A 14,993-nucleotide genomic window follows, 5' to 3' on the forward strand; every position below is an offset into this window, starting at 1 on the left:
GCTTCCTCCCGGGCGCCTCCCTTCTTGGACCGCCAGGTGGCGCCCTTCTCGAAGGTAACTCACCTCAGTCCCAGAGGGTCGGGCAGTTGCTTGGCAACCGCTACTGGGATTTCCTAACAATTGTGACCCGGGTCCTCCGCGTGCAAAATTGTGTGCGTCAGTGCGGGCCTTCCACCTCTCGTAAGAGCGTTTCGCTCGGCTTTTTAGTATGCCTCCCATGGAAGACCCTTTCCAGCCCCCGAAGTTGGATAACGATGGTTCCTACTTGGGAAAACTGCAGGTTTCCAAGGTACTGTGGGTTTTTTGCGCAGATTCCCAGCAGGGTCGACTGCAGTTTTCTTTCTGTCAACTTGACAGGCATAGATGGTAACTTAAAGGACTCTAGTGAGGACGGTCAGGTACAGAGACGTCCGTCTCAGCCTGCCTCCATGACCGCATATTCAGGCCAGCTAGAGTTTCAGGGATGCTTTTGAACAGAGGGAAGTAGAGCTCTTGTCCAAAGGAACAAGGGGCTCTGCCCAAAGCACTGATCGTATAATGGAGCTTAAACAGGCCCAGGTTCCCCCAAGCCACCCCTTGTCCTGTTGGACAGCTGTTCTGTAAGGAGATGCAAGACATGGAATGGGAACAATCCTCTGAAAGCCACCGGGTCAAACTTTTTACATCTGTCCTCACAACTTCTCTGCCATCTGATTGATGCTGAAATGTGTATGGTGTGTGTCAGGAATTTGGGAATTTAGATGATCTTTTTCTGGTAGAAGTGTTTGGGATTTTTGAAATGGTGCAAAATAAGGTGAATTAAATAGTAATTGTGGCTTAATAACAAAATCAAAGAGCTTCCTTTTGTTTATTCAGCATTTATTATTTACTGCTTGCCAGGTACTCTGCTAAACACTGAGGTATAATATACAGATAAATTAGATATAGCTCCTGCACTAAAGGAACTTTAGTAGAAAAGCTGGACTGACAATAGCAACAGCAAAAATACTTGCAAAATAACACGAGTGCTGTGACAGGAGAACTGAGAGCTTAAAGGAAAGCTTCTCAAAGCAGGCCAGTTTTGACATCCAAATATTACCTGGGCTGGGTGAGAGAGAAGGTGGAATGTGAGTTCAGAAGAAGGAAACAGGAACCTGACGTTCACAACAAAGGAAGCGGCAGGTGCACATACACAGAAAGGAGAGAATGGGTGATTTTGGCCCGTTTTGGGCTAAAGAGGTCAGAATGGCTGGAGCATCAGCGTGAGATGGAGGAGTGGAGAGAGTGGAGACCTTGTTAGCTGGGTGTGCTGTGTATACCATGGCAGTGAGCTAGGATGTCACCCTGGAGGTGCAGGGGAAGCACATCAGGATTTTAAGCACTGGAGTGATACACTAGCTGGGTGTTTTAGAAAGCATAAATGGCAGTGAATTGGACAGGATGGGAATAGAGCAAGAAGTATCAGCTAAGAGGCAGTACTCTCCAGGGCAATAATGGGGCAAAGGCAGTGATGCTAGTAATGGAGGTAAGTTGTAGATGTGGGAAAGGGAAAAAAGGCAGAACTGATGGGACTTTTTGGCTGGCTGACTGCACGTGGGCCCAAGAACGGGCATAGGTCTAGATAACTCCTAAGTTTCTGAGGGCTTAAGTGACACCACCTATTAAGGCATCCAGAGGAAGCAGGGCTGGGGAGAAAGATGATCAGATCGATTATATAGACTGTGGTGCCTGTGGGACATTTAAGTGGTGATGAATAGCAAGCAACCTGGTTGAGAGTTCTGAGCTGAAGATGTGTATCTGGAAGCCACAGGATTCATTTGGTTGTTGAAGCTACAGGAGGGCATGAGCTCATGCAGCAAATGGAAGAAAAGCAGAAAAGAATCCCCTGGAGAATACCATAGTCTAAGGGAGAGAGAGAGCAGGGCTGAGAAGGGAGCTGAGAAGCAGTAGCTAGAGGCAGGAGGAAAACCCAGGAGGGGCTGGACCTACAGAAGATGGAGAGAACGTTCAGGGGAATCAGGATCATGGTGCCAGAAACTGCAGAAGTCAAAGAAGACCAGGTTTGGAAAGGATCCACCTGACCTGGACACAAAGATCATTGGTCACCAGCAAGAGCAGTTTCAGTGAGTGGTTGAGGCAGACACCTGACTGCAGTGGGCTGAAGAGGGATGGCAATGGGGAAGAAGTGGAAATAGCTAATCCTGACTCTTCTTTTTTAAGTGAAGTATTGTTTCTATACAATCTTATGTTGGTTGCAAACATACAACACAGTGGTTCAACAATTACCTACATTATTAAATTCTCATGCCCAGTAGTGCAGTTACTGTCAATACAGGAAGATGTTACAGAATCATTGACTATATATATTCTTTATGCTGTACTACCATCCCTGTGACCAACTGATATTATGATTGAAAATTTTTGTGGCCCTTTATCCCTCTCACACTCCTCATCCACTCCCCCCAACCCCTTCCCCCATGGTAACCACTAGTTCCTTCTCTGTGTCTATCAGTCTGCTGCTGTTCTTGTCATTCTGTTTTGCTTTGTTTTCATATTTCACAAATAAGTGAAATCGTATGGTATTTGTCTTTCTCTTCCTGGCTTATTTCACTGAGCATAATACCATCTAGGTCCATCCATGTCGTTGCAAATGGCAGGATGTTTTTCTTACAGATGAATATTATTCCATTCTGTATGTGTACCACATCTTCTTTTTTCATTTAGCTATTGATGGGCACTTAGGTTGCTTCCGTGTCTTGGCTATTGTAAATAATGTGGCGATAAACATAAGGGTGATAAACATCAAAGATTTTGTTTTCTTTGGGTAAATTCCTAGAAGTGAAATTACTGGGTCAAATGGTATTTCTATTTTTAGTTTTTTGAGGAACCTCTATACTGCTTTCCACAGTGGTTGTACCAATTTAAATTCTCACCAACAGTGTAGGAGGGTTCCCTTTTCTCCACATCCTCACCAACACTTTTTATTTCTTGTCTTTTGAATAGTGGCCATTCTAACTGGAGGTGATACCGCATTGTGGTTTTGATTTACATTTCCCTGATGAAACTAATGATGACTCTTAAGGAAGTCTGGTTCTGTAGGGAAAGTGATAGAGTGGTAGCTAGACAGTGATAAAGGAACGAGGAGGGAAGCTGGGTACAGGGGTTGATAGGATGGTGCAAGGGGAAGGGCTGGATTCAGGGAAGAGAGTTATTCCTGAGTAAAAGGGACTTTCCTTTCCAAAATGGAAGGAAGGTGTATGTGAAGATGTCATGCATCTTGACATTCTCAATGAAAGACAATCTCATCCTGTGATAGAGATGATGAGGCTTATGTGGCATTCAAGAAATGCGAGGAGGAGAGCTGCCACTGTGTGCATCATATATATTTGTAGTTTTGTTTCACTTTTCATCTTTCTTGGTGATAGCAGAGTGCCTGAGACGTACCATTTAATTAATGTCTACTTGATCTGAGTTGCACAGTAGTTTACCATATATAGCAGGGGAAGAGGGTTCCAACATCAGATACTGGAGTTGTGCTCACTGGAATTCAGTGACTCATTTAACCAATATTTCATTTTTGAACATCGTTAAGTCACCTTGCTAGGTACTAGGGCTACATATGGCATTTTACATGTAATGAAGAAATCAGTTACGAGCTTTTCAGTCATTTATTTATGGGATTTTATTTTAGATTGAATGTCCAATGGACTTTTTCTTCGACCTTCCTGCAGACACAATGACCCTTCCCTGCTTATCAGAATTTTTGCTTCTACTTAGACACTGCACTCTCCTGATTTTTCTGTCTGCTTGCCTCATAGTGTCCTTCTCTTCCCTGCCCCTTCCCAGGTTATGCTATTATGCAATCATGAGCTACTTCTTCCCTTTTGGCCACATTCCTATTTGCAGGCTTCAGCTTCTACTTCATGTGGACAACCTCCAGATCTCTATTACTTGTCCTGAGCTCTCCTCCAGCAAGTTGCACACTTCCAATTTTCTACCTGTTAACTTCATGGGGATGTCTTACCTTTTCTTCAAACTCAAGACATCCAAATCTGAGCTCACCATTATGCCTATCTTCTCCCCATCCTTTTCCCCCTGCCCCACCTGCCCCCTTCCCTATATTTCTGGCCCATTTCTGTCAGTTCTAAGATCGAAAACTTAGGAGGATCAAAAGCCTGGGAGTCTTGCCGCTTATCATTCTCTTCTCATGTGTCCCTCTGAGATTCAATTAAAATAGGATGGAATAAGGGGAGGGAGTCACTGAAGCCACCGCAACAGCAAGGCCTCCTGTAACCAGGTCCTGGGTGTGGTTTCTCTTTTGCAGAAAGTGCCATATAAGAACCCAACTCACCTTGCTCAGCAACAGGAACCCTGGAATCGGCTCAGCTCAACTCCCACGATTACCTCCATGAGGCAGGATGTTTATTTTTTTGATCCTCAGGTACCTAGCACTAAAATGCTACTTCTCTTTACATCCACTTAAGACTCAATATCATTTTTGAAAGCTAGTCTGTCCCTGACTGCTTCAGCATCTTTATTTTGTCCCAATCCAAATTCTACCAAATACCAACCTATCTGGCCTCTGGGAAGTCAGGCGGTTGGGGTTTGCTCTAGCTGGTTATCTGGAGCATATCGTTTTCTCACCAGACTTTGCATTTTTCTGACTGTAACCATGAATGAGGTGAGGCCTATTAAGCCTAAGCAAAGGACGTAAAGTAATTCCCACCTCCACTGAGTGTTCACCATTCCTTAGACCTGATCGTAGGAGACACAATTCTATATTGACAAGAGCTAAGCCATCATGTACAACAATTTGGTATGTAAGGAGTTGGTGGATCTCAAACCCAAAAGGGGTTCAGTCCACTCTTGGGGAAGAGTAGAGCTCAGCAGAATCTGACTAGATCTGGGGACAGAGGTAGCAGGTTAACCCTGGGATGGGCTGACTTTCTCTGTAGATACCAAAGGATGACCTGGATTTCCGCTTAGCAGCCTTGTACAACCACCATACAGAGACATTCAAGAACAAAAGTGAGATATTGATACAGCAGGAGACCACCCAGGATATCCATGGGTAAGTGGTAGATGTGGAGTCTCTCCACCCTAAGGACAATGCCATCCAATCATGTAAGGTAGTGTCACCTGGGAAATAACAAAGGAAATAGGTACTCATTTGTATACAATTTCTATTTTACATTTTTATGTGTAATGTAATTTCTGTATATTTATTACCAAGATTGTGCTCATTTGTATAAACAAAATCTGTTCCACAGAGGGTAAAAATAGCCTTTGGCTGCTTTATTTTTGAGGTTGCATGCAACTATCCCTCCTCACTTTTCTCCTCCTTATTTCACTCTCCCCTGTTCTTCCCCACCCTGTTTTCTAAGAATCAACAAGATCCAATTCCCTGGAGAATTTTTAGCCCCTCCTCCACCACCACCCATCACTTCCCAAGCTAACATCAGACAGTGGATCAACCCTAAGAAGGAGTCTATCCACAGCATCCAGGGATCCATAGGTAAGGGTTAGAAGAATGAGTGGGCAAATGAGTGCTATTAGAGTTCTTAATGGACCCAGAAGTCAGGGAGTTGAAGTGACTGGGCATTAGGGAACTTCAGGGAATGCTGAGGCTCTTGGAACAGCAGTGATTAAGTTGGCACACATCAGACTAATACCAAGGGACATGATAACTATAGAACTAATAAATGAATCCAATAACTTTCAGAGCCTCTAAGTCAGCCTTTGGTCTAAGGGGCAAAATTTCCTGCAAAGGGCAACCTAGGAGTGGAAGACCTATAGCCTCCTCCCATCAGTCCTGTATATCAGTTTCCCGAAATGTTACAAGAATCTTCTTATATTAGCCATAAATGGATGGATGATTACAGGTTCCCAGAAAAGGCAAAGGATCTGAAATTCACAGCCCACTCCCTCTTTTCTCCACAGTGTCCCCTCACACTGGAGCCACCAATGGAGGCTATTCCCGAAAAAACGACGGTGGCTTCTTCTCCACCTAATGTTGACATTAGGCCCTGGACTAATTCATCATAGTGGAACATGCTGTCACCCACCTCCACTGAACAGATTTGTGAAAGATGAAGTCTGAAGTGTCTATTACCCATGGACTGAGTTGCCATTTGCCTACTCTTAAAATATGGGAGGAAAGTTTCCCTACTTACAGAAACTAGTCCTCTTTGGCATTATTTTCAACTTTCAAGTTATCTTGCTAAAAAGGATTTAGGACAGAACAGCATTTTTGGCAGGAGACATATTTCATAAACTACAGTCATTCCAACCATATAGATACAGCCATTCGACATTTCTTGCGACAGGCACTAAGTGTTGGTGAAACAAGAATATCTTAAAAAGCATACATTGTGGTTTTAGTAGCTCTATGCAGCATTAATATTTATTCTGAGGTCACAATTAACAGATTTCAGACCTGGATTTGGTCATTTGCTAGGGCTCTATCATCCTGATACTGGCTCCTTTCTGTTGTTCATTCTCTAACTCTGCTACTGTCTCCTTGCCTGGGAGTCAACTTCCCTTTTCTCTATGTCATTTTGTGCTGTGAAATATAGTCCCTGATGTTATAAACATGGCTCAACAGTCTGGTGCTGGGGTTTGAAGGTATCTAAAAATGGACACATGCATGTTGTTTTTACAATTATTAAGTTATTCATAGGAACCTGTTAGGGCAAGAAATGGCAGACCTACAATTTATTTATTATACAATAAATTCCCATTTCTAAGCTTAGCATATGCATTGTTGAATAATTCAGATATGAAAACGCTTTTTCCTGTACTTATATGCAGTGTTCTTAAATACCACCAAACTGTCACAGCCCCTCTTCCATGGTGATACTCCAATCTCTTAAGATAGTACCTGCTGCCAAGTGAAGTTTCAGTTCACTTTATTTAGAATGGCTGAAAGTGGCAAGAAAGGTGACTCTGGATAATCACCTTATCTGATTAATCTGACACTTAACAAAAAAATTATTGCTGTAATCCGTGCATACAGGCTTTGAAAAATATCGATTCCTTTTCTGGTAATTCTAATTCAGTAAATCTGGGGCTGGTCCCTGGAATCTCAATTCTTGTTAGCCCTCCAAGTGCTTATGGATATATACACACATACAGACATGCATATAGACCTCTAATTCGGTGGCGGACTGTACAGTGCCTTTAGGCCAGGGGGCACCCGTGTTAGTAGATACCATACTAAAATTCATGACAAGGATCCCATTTGCTTCCAGCTCCCGCGGGAGGGGCGACAGCTCATTCACCCTCCGCCTTCGTTCCTCAGCGCGCTGGGCGGCGGTACCCTGGGGCCGGGCTCAGATCAGAATCGCCTCGATAATCAGTGGCTCAGGACAACCCCGGCCTCGTCTATCTGATCAATTCATCACTTCTGAGCGCCGGGCCCCATCGGACCGGTTTCGGGACCTCCGGGACCGCGGCGTTGCCGCCGCCCAAGGGGCCTTGCTGCACAGCGCCCCGAAGAGGAGGCTTCGCAGAAGGGGAGCTTTTCATTTCGGGTCGGCCCGGCGGGGTTGGGATCACAACCCGATCAAATAAGATCAAGGTGTAGGCGAGGGAAGGGCACAGGGGTGCGCACATGCACTCGCCTTGCACGCCCCACGCACGCACACATTCACTCGTCAGTTCACACACTCAAGCCTGCACGCGCCCTCCACGCACACCACGCACCAATACCAAACAGACCCCGAGCCGATCTCCCTCCGATAAAGAGGCGGAAGTCCGCACCCTCTTTTAAACCCCTCCGGCTCCTCCCCTGCCTCAGAGGATTCTGGGAGGAACCATAGAGCACAGGCCCTCAGCGAGTACGCCCTTTGCTGCCCTCGCGTGGCTCGGAGGGGAACCTAGGTTCCGTAAATCGTGGCTGTCTTCTGAGCTTTGCGCGCCTACGTATGTATATTCATAACTACAGTTTTATTTGATCTTTGATTCAAATTCTGGATACAGGATGATTCAATCTCAGGAGAATGACTCCTTTCCCATGAAGAAGGCAAAACCTGTTCATTATCAGCATCAGCTTCCCCAGGAGCTCCTTCTCCCATGGGAGAGGGCAAACTTTTTACCAAACGGAAAGGTGAGAGATTTTAAGTCCAAGGAATAGGTAGTCAGGATACCTGAAATGAGTAAAAGTAGGAAGGCGCACCCCTGTCTTCACTTACAGAGCCCTCTTCCTACCCACTACTCGATGCTATGGCAGTCACATTGCTAAACCTTCATTTACTTTCATATCCATTAAAACATATTTGACTTTCAAACTCATGACTAGAGAGAAAAATAATTGTGATTATATGAGAATAAGTTCCTTTCACATCCAAGAGGACAATTTTAACATCTTTATTCCTTCTTTTTCAATAATATAGGTATGTGGTAGGGGGGAGTTAAATCAGAAGAATTTTGTGAAGTTATTTGGACTTGCATCAGACCACCATGCATTTGGAATAAGCAAATGGGGGAAAGTACCCATCGTATGTACCACAATACTATTAGCTCAAGGATTTTCTAGGTGTGTGGCTGATTAACCTGATAACCTCCTTTGAATGAAGAAGTTTATGGTTGGTGATGGCAGATGACACTTGTACTTTAATAGCACTAGTAGGTAAAATGTATTGGAGAGTTGTTACCTACTTTAAGACACCTCAAAATTTATTTGTATATAAATCAAAAGAAATGATGGTATTTACTACTGTAAACTAAAAAGGCATACTATGGACAGAACCCAGGGGAAATATTGAACAAAGTTCAATAAATTCAGCATGTGACAAATAAAATGCGCAAAGACAGTAGTAGGGAAAGGAATTTTATTTTCAAGGATTTGTGCAGACAATGGTGAATAAAAAATTGTATTTCAACTATAAAAAGCTGACTCCATTCCATCCTAGCATACAGGGTTTATGATGATGCCAGTATGAATCTGAGGCAATATTGCTATCCCCATTCTTCCATCCCTAAAAGACTCCCTTAAAGGAATAACTTCCTACAATTTTTCAGTCAAAAATATATGACACATCAACCAAAGTAATGAGTTAAACAGGTTTCTGCTTATCTGCTTACATAAAGTCAAGAAATGAAATAAGCTGTGTATTTGTTCCTTCCTATCAATTACCTTCATTCTGTGCACTTTTTGGTACATTCTGGTATGAAAACATCTCAAAATATAACAATGCAAGAGTTTAGGTCAAGATGACCCACCCAGTAGACTGTAAAAATTGTTGTGAACTAGAACTGTGAAATGGAACTAGTTTAAAATATGAAGCAGCTCTAAGCACCAAGCTTAGAGGCATTAGCCCTATTAGAAAACAAAAGTCATTAAAGCTACAAAACAAGTGCAAAACATGCTGAACCTGTATTTCCAGGGAGTAACATTCCCATTGGCCAACAGGTCCCAAACTGACACCCACAAGGTGTAACTCTTCTTTCCTGTTCTAGATTTCTTTCTCTCCTGTGAGAGATCCTCAAAAATGACAATGGAAAACAAATGAGTCATTAAAGTTTACCCTATGGACCAATTCCTGAAGAGGTAACAGCCACAACTCTGAGATGATTAGACATGTAGTGTTTACCTGATGACTCTCTATAATTCTAGAAACCCTCAAAGCACTGAACTGCTTATTTCAGAACCTAAACTTCCTAGCAGCTTTAGTTTTTTTTTGGAGTAAGACAAAAGCAATTTACTGCCACACAGAGGTCAACCACAGCTAACTTGTCCACTGTTAAGTCTTACTTTAATGGACAATTCAACTGGTAGATCTATGTCTATGCTTTTTACAATAATTTCATTTTAGACCAACTCTTATATTTTATAAGAGAAGTTCAAGGCTTCATAAATACAGTAGTTGATCCTTCTGCAGATATAAAGAAGAGGAAATGGGGAAGTCTTCCCATCAAATATTGAGTCATCTAAAATGATTTCCTCAGGACTTACCATACTCCATGGAAAAGCCCATCAATCTCAACTGCAAACCTCTGTTTCCTTTCTTTAGAAAACACCTTCAGTTTATTCATGGATTCTATCAACTGCCCAGACATGCCTATGAATATCAGCAACTTCTCACACTCGTTCGAATTTCTCGTGTTCTTATAATAGATAGAACTTCCAAGAGTACTTAAAAAGTACTGCAAAATGAAGATAATTAAGAGTTGGCCAAGAAAAACAATCAACTAAAAACTGCCATAACAACCCAGATTTAAACAAAGAGTAACTTTGTATCTTGGATAACAAAATTTCCATCTAACATCACAATAAATTCTTATACTAGACGACCTTACTAGTATATGAATTAACATACTGTTTATTTCTTCTACCCTAACTGTAAATATATTAAACAATTATTTCTTCAGTACTTCCTCTTTCCCCTAATGATGACATTTAAAACTGAGTAACATTACTTCTTACTCAGTAATTTAGAAAATACAAAAAAAGCTTTAGGAAAATAGCAACAGTGGATTCATTTTCCATATACCATTCAATGGGGTGAAATCTCCTTTTGGGGATACTGGTGAACAAAACATTTTTTTCTTGTCAAAATATTGTGCTTTCTGGCCTCATCACAGATAGATAATTCCCAAGTCTTACATAGGCACAGATTCTCTTGGCAAAACTCTCAAGTTACCAGTGCATAGCTATTTCATCTGTTGTCTTTGCAATGAGGACCATGCCTCTCTCTTATGTTCCCAAATGGATGTATGAAAGATAAATCTCCAATGCCAAATTATTTCTTGGCATTGTATAATCCTGTTTCCCACCCAACTCCCCACTCCCCCTCAATATGCCAAATCCTAATCAAACAGAAAAAAAATCAAGTCTTGAAAATCATCTCTCCTTCCAAGAGGTTTGAACATAGTCTATGTCTTTCCCTAATGAGCCTCAGTTTTGAAAAGATCCTGATGAGGGGCTGAAGAACAGAACAGGTGACAGGCTTTTTCAGCAGGAGGTGTGTAATCTTATCACTGAGGAGTGTAATTTCTCTGGACATTATACGCTCTCTGCTGAGGATTAATTTCCACACAGACCAAAGGAAGTTGGCTCTGGAGTCCTCTGAAGCATAAATGTTTGTACTGTGAGTAAATTTCCCACATACAGTAGGGGCAGATGCTGTGGTGTCATCCTGGGGATGTGGATGACTTTAGCTGAATTCTCCTACGCTGGGCCCAGGCCCCCTACAGGCTCTTCACCCTCGTCCCCTGGGCTGAAAGTTGATGAGATGGATGCTTTGGAATTCATTTTATAAACAGGACATAAAAGGCCATTACAACGCAGGCGATTGCCACAGCAGCGTGCAGTCTGGTTCCAATCACAGCAGCTAGCAGGCAAAAGTAAAAAGAGAAAAGACATCACACTCTGCCCTTCACATAAGTCCTCATTTTCAAGGTAATATTTTGAACTCTCCAGTCATGATGAAGAGACCTACCAAGGGTCTCAAGAGCCCAGCTGGGTATGTACTTAAACACTACTTAGCCTCTAGGCTTCAAGTGAATATGCTGCCTGTTTATATTTTGCCCTATTTTGAAAAATATTAGATGGGTAGGATTCTAGATGAAGGTGCCCAAAATAAAAAGTAAAGAAGCATCTCAGTTAATGAAATCAAAACTTAAAAGAGACTCCAATATATTCTTTCCACAGTTTCAGTAAAACCTTTCACTGGGAAAATTTTCCTCTCAACAATTCCAATCCAGTCTAATATTGTTTATATACTTTTCTCCCATGGAAAATACCCTGATATTAAAGTAAACAATTCTGTAAAAGTGGAACCAAAATCAATCTCAGCCTATTCCACTTCTGACTTTGTAGCACCTAAATGTCCAAAGATGCCAATCTCCTCTCCCTGTCTGGATATAATCTTACCTTTGTAAAACACACCCCAAACTCCCTTTTTCTCTGATAGCAGCCAGGTTTTGAGACGAGGTACTTTCTTGAAGTAGGCACAGGTGCAGACAAAGAGCAAACCAAACACCAGAATCCCATCCAAGGAGTACACTGTTACAGGAAGAAAAGAAAACCTTTGGTGTTAATCTAGCCTGGGACAGGTGATCACACTTGAGAATTTCAAGGTGAACAGAATGTGATACAGTATTAAGATAACTTCAACTGTCCTGTTGTCAACCCTTGGCAAGTCATGGTCCTGAGACCAACAAGCTTGCCTTCTTGTTTCCCCAAATTGCTTGTAGACATTCCCCCTTACAATTTTACTGAGCCTTTCCCTCCCCTTTCAAGAATTACAAATCCTAAGAACAGTACATCAGTTTATGTGGGTTTAGCCTCTCAGGAATGGCCAATGTTGGCAACAGGTTGAGACAGGCCTAAGAATCGTTGGCGTATGAGCAGAGATTTTTATTATAAATCACTTGTGTGATAAAGGAGAGCTAGATATTTAGCCAAATCTCACAGATCTGCATCTGTTGGTGAAGAGTACGTTCAGGCAAGAAGTAAAGCTTTATGGAAATTGCAAGAGTTGGAATCCATATGACTACAGCTTTCCTGTGTTTATCTTACACTTCATGCATGATTACGCACAAACCAAATTTCTGGCACAATAACAACAGATTCTTGAAGGGAAAAAATTATCTGAGTTTTCAATATAGTACAACAGTTGTGGGTAAAAAACTTTGAACAATCAGGTCTATTTCTTACATATGTAAACCAAGCTATTTCTTGTACAGGTAAGTACAATGAATCACTTAAATGCAACAAAAAGAAAGCAGACCACAAAAGGAGGGAGGGTGACTAAAATTTATCCAGTAATTATTGCCAGACTGCTTTTTATTTCCTGGTTCCGACCTTTTCTTTCTTTGCATGATGTCCCTTCTGGTACTGTGCCTAATAAGCTCGGACCTCTGATGGCCCAGGAAGCTCCAAAAGTATATTTTAGATAATCAGCATCTACCTGTTCTGGACCACTCTGTCACCCTCTCCCTGCCTCTAGTAAAACTCTCTCACAGCTAGGTGTCACATAAAGGATCCAATAAATTAATAATACAGACACCAAGTTTTTATGATGAACCATCCCTTTATGTGAGTCTTTTTCTCCCATAAGTTTTTGCAGACAATGCCAAAATTTAGAGGCGAAATTTGAGTCTTCAGTGCCATGTTTATGGAGGTGTTTTTGAGAAATACTTTCGTGTACCCCTTAAATCGTATTAAGAGGTCTTCTCTTTTTATTTCCTGTAGACTGACTGTAAAAACCATTAAAAAAAGCCCTGCTTCCTGCCCTTCCCTGGAATTCAGAAATCACGTCTATGAAGTGTGTGAAGAGGCCTGGAAAATTAGGTCAGATAAATAGGTTGGCAACTGTCACATTATTTAAAAGAGGCAGCGTCTAAATCCAACCCTTTTGACACTAGCCAGGGTCTCCAGAGGGATCACCCAGACAGGACTTTAGAGTCAAATAAGAAAGCTTTCTGGCATTTTCTCAAAACAAGGATAACTTTTTTAAGGATCTACATCCACCTCCAACAAGTGTGGAGCTTGAGATCCTCTCATTTCTTGGTCCTCCCAATGAGCCTACTGTCCGAAAGTATGAGAACATAGCAGGTGGGAGAAGGATCCTTTCCTTCCCGCGGTGCTAATGCAATAATAATTCAACGGGAACTAGCCTCCGCAAGGTTTGTAAGGGGCAGAACGAACTTCTCGTTAGGAGAGAAGGGCAGGCACAGGATAAGGACCGAGGACCCGGGGTATCGGCAGGAGGGGCGCTGGGGGTTCCGGACGGGCACGGGATGGGGCAGCACTCAGATGGGTGTAGAGGACAGGAGTCAGGGGTACCGGAGGCAAGGAGGGCTGGCCGGGGGGACGGGGGTGGGGTGGGGCCGGGAGAACGGCCACGTCAGTCCCGGTCCCGCCCGCCGCGTTTCCCCTAGTCCTTCGTTCCCATCCTCCGCTCTAGGCTTTGGCTCTCACCGTTCGTCATGACGGCTGGGCCCAGGCCTGGCTAGGGGGTCCGAAGTCAGCGGTGGTAGAGGCGGAGGCCGGGAAACCCAGCTTCGGCTTGACACTTCCCGATTCGGGCCGTGGCGACGGGTAGGCGCCGTGCTACGCAAGCGCAAGGACAGGGAGGAGAGGGCCGAACGCAATCAGAAGTGGCTAGCAGATTGCCGAGCTAGAGACTTGTGTGTTGGGCGGTGCTTGCGTGCTGACGTATAGGTAAGGAGAGCGCCGTCCTGGAAGCTTCCGGCGGGGCCATAGTAACCGTTATCCTCTGGGCGCCGCTGCTGCGTTAGTGCTGACCTAGGGGCGTAGTCTGACCTGCTCGCTTCGGTGTGTTTGAAAAGATAAAGACTTGAAGCTTTGCCCTTTATTTTGCGCTGTGGCAGCTGCTTTGTGTGTGTGTGTGTCTGTAAGCAGCAGCCCACCTGCTACGGACAGGTCTCCGTCCAGGCTTCCATGTTAGAGAACTTTGGCACCAGGCGTCAAGAAGCAGCCCCTGAAGGACTCCAGGACTGCCCTTGCGGCGCGCCTTTTTCCCCCCTTCTGCATAAACTAGAATTCCCCCCCACTCACACACACACAGTTTTATTGAGCAATAATTGACATACATCACTTCTTACTCCTTAATGAGAATCTGAATAGTTAAGCTGCGTGCGAACTTTCGAAATGAAATAAGGCACATAAAACAAGACCAAGTAGTATATTTCAGATCGGAAAGCACTACGGTGTCGGGAAAACATCCAGATAATTGCCTGTTTGTGTGGACTTTTTTTTTAAATTTTCGGGAGAGTTTCGGTTAACTACTGTATTTAGTTAATACTGGGGTCATTCGGCCACTTTAACCAGGTATTGGCGATATCTGGACAGCGCTTCTCAAAACACTTTCACTAGCTGACGAAAGATATTGTCACTTTAAAGGTGGGGGGTGGAGTGGAGGAGATAAAAACACAGGTTCTATTTTGTAAATTGAAATCCTTAACTGCACACAGCTCCATCTGCTTTATCAGAGTCCGGACGAAGTGAGACTGAGTCCTTAGAGGCTGAAACTGTTGAAGTTACC

At 43.2% G+C, this 14,993-nt stretch overlaps 2 protein-coding genes and 1 non-coding gene across 5 annotated transcripts; 1 reads left to right on the forward strand and 2 right to left on the reverse strand.

The window, feature by feature from the left end:
* The first annotated feature begins 80 nt into the window (after positions 1-80).
* On the forward strand, positions 81-7,573 carry CFAP276 (cilia and flagella associated protein 276). 2 transcript variants are annotated; one of them, XM_017657964.3, is made up of 5 exons: positions 96-289; positions 4,304-4,420; positions 4,935-5,050; positions 5,364-5,494; positions 5,920-7,573. In XM_017657964.3, exons 1-5 carry the CDS (start codon positions 209-211, stop codon positions 5,988-5,990), a joined length of 516 nt encoding a protein of 171 aa, XP_017513453.1. In that variant the 5' UTR covers positions 96-208; the 3' UTR covers positions 5,991-7,573. The 2 variants fall into 2 exon arrangements, with proteins under 2 accessions (XP_073090556.1, XP_017513453.1); XM_073234455.1 differs by lacking the exon at positions 5,364-5,494 and having other exon boundaries at positions 81-289.
* On the reverse strand, positions 7,299-14,064 carry TMEM167B (transmembrane protein 167B). Of its 2 annotated transcripts, none has more exons than XM_017657956.3 (3): positions 13,907-14,064; positions 11,855-11,986; positions 7,299-11,312 (listed from the first exon to the last, which is right to left on the reverse strand). In XM_017657956.3, the coding sequence occupies exons 1-3, from the start codon at positions 13,914-13,916 to the stop codon at positions 11,230-11,232; spliced, it is 225 nt and encodes a 74-aa protein (XP_017513445.1). In that variant the 5' UTR covers positions 13,917-14,064; the 3' UTR covers positions 7,299-11,229. The 2 variants fall into 2 exon arrangements, with proteins under 2 accessions (XP_017513445.1, XP_017513446.1); XM_017657957.3 differs by having other exon boundaries at positions 11,794-11,986.
* Positions 7,311-7,724, reverse strand: LOC118968970 (small Cajal body-specific RNA 2). Its single transcript, XR_005056851.2, has one exon.
* Positions 14,065-14,993: the final 929 nt, after the last annotated feature.

This window comes from Manis javanica, chromosome 4, assembly GCF_040802235.1.
Source record: "Manis javanica isolate MJ-LG chromosome 4, MJ_LKY, whole genome shotgun sequence".
NCBI classification, from domain to species: Eukaryota; Metazoa; Chordata; class Mammalia; order Pholidota; family Manidae; genus Manis; species Manis javanica.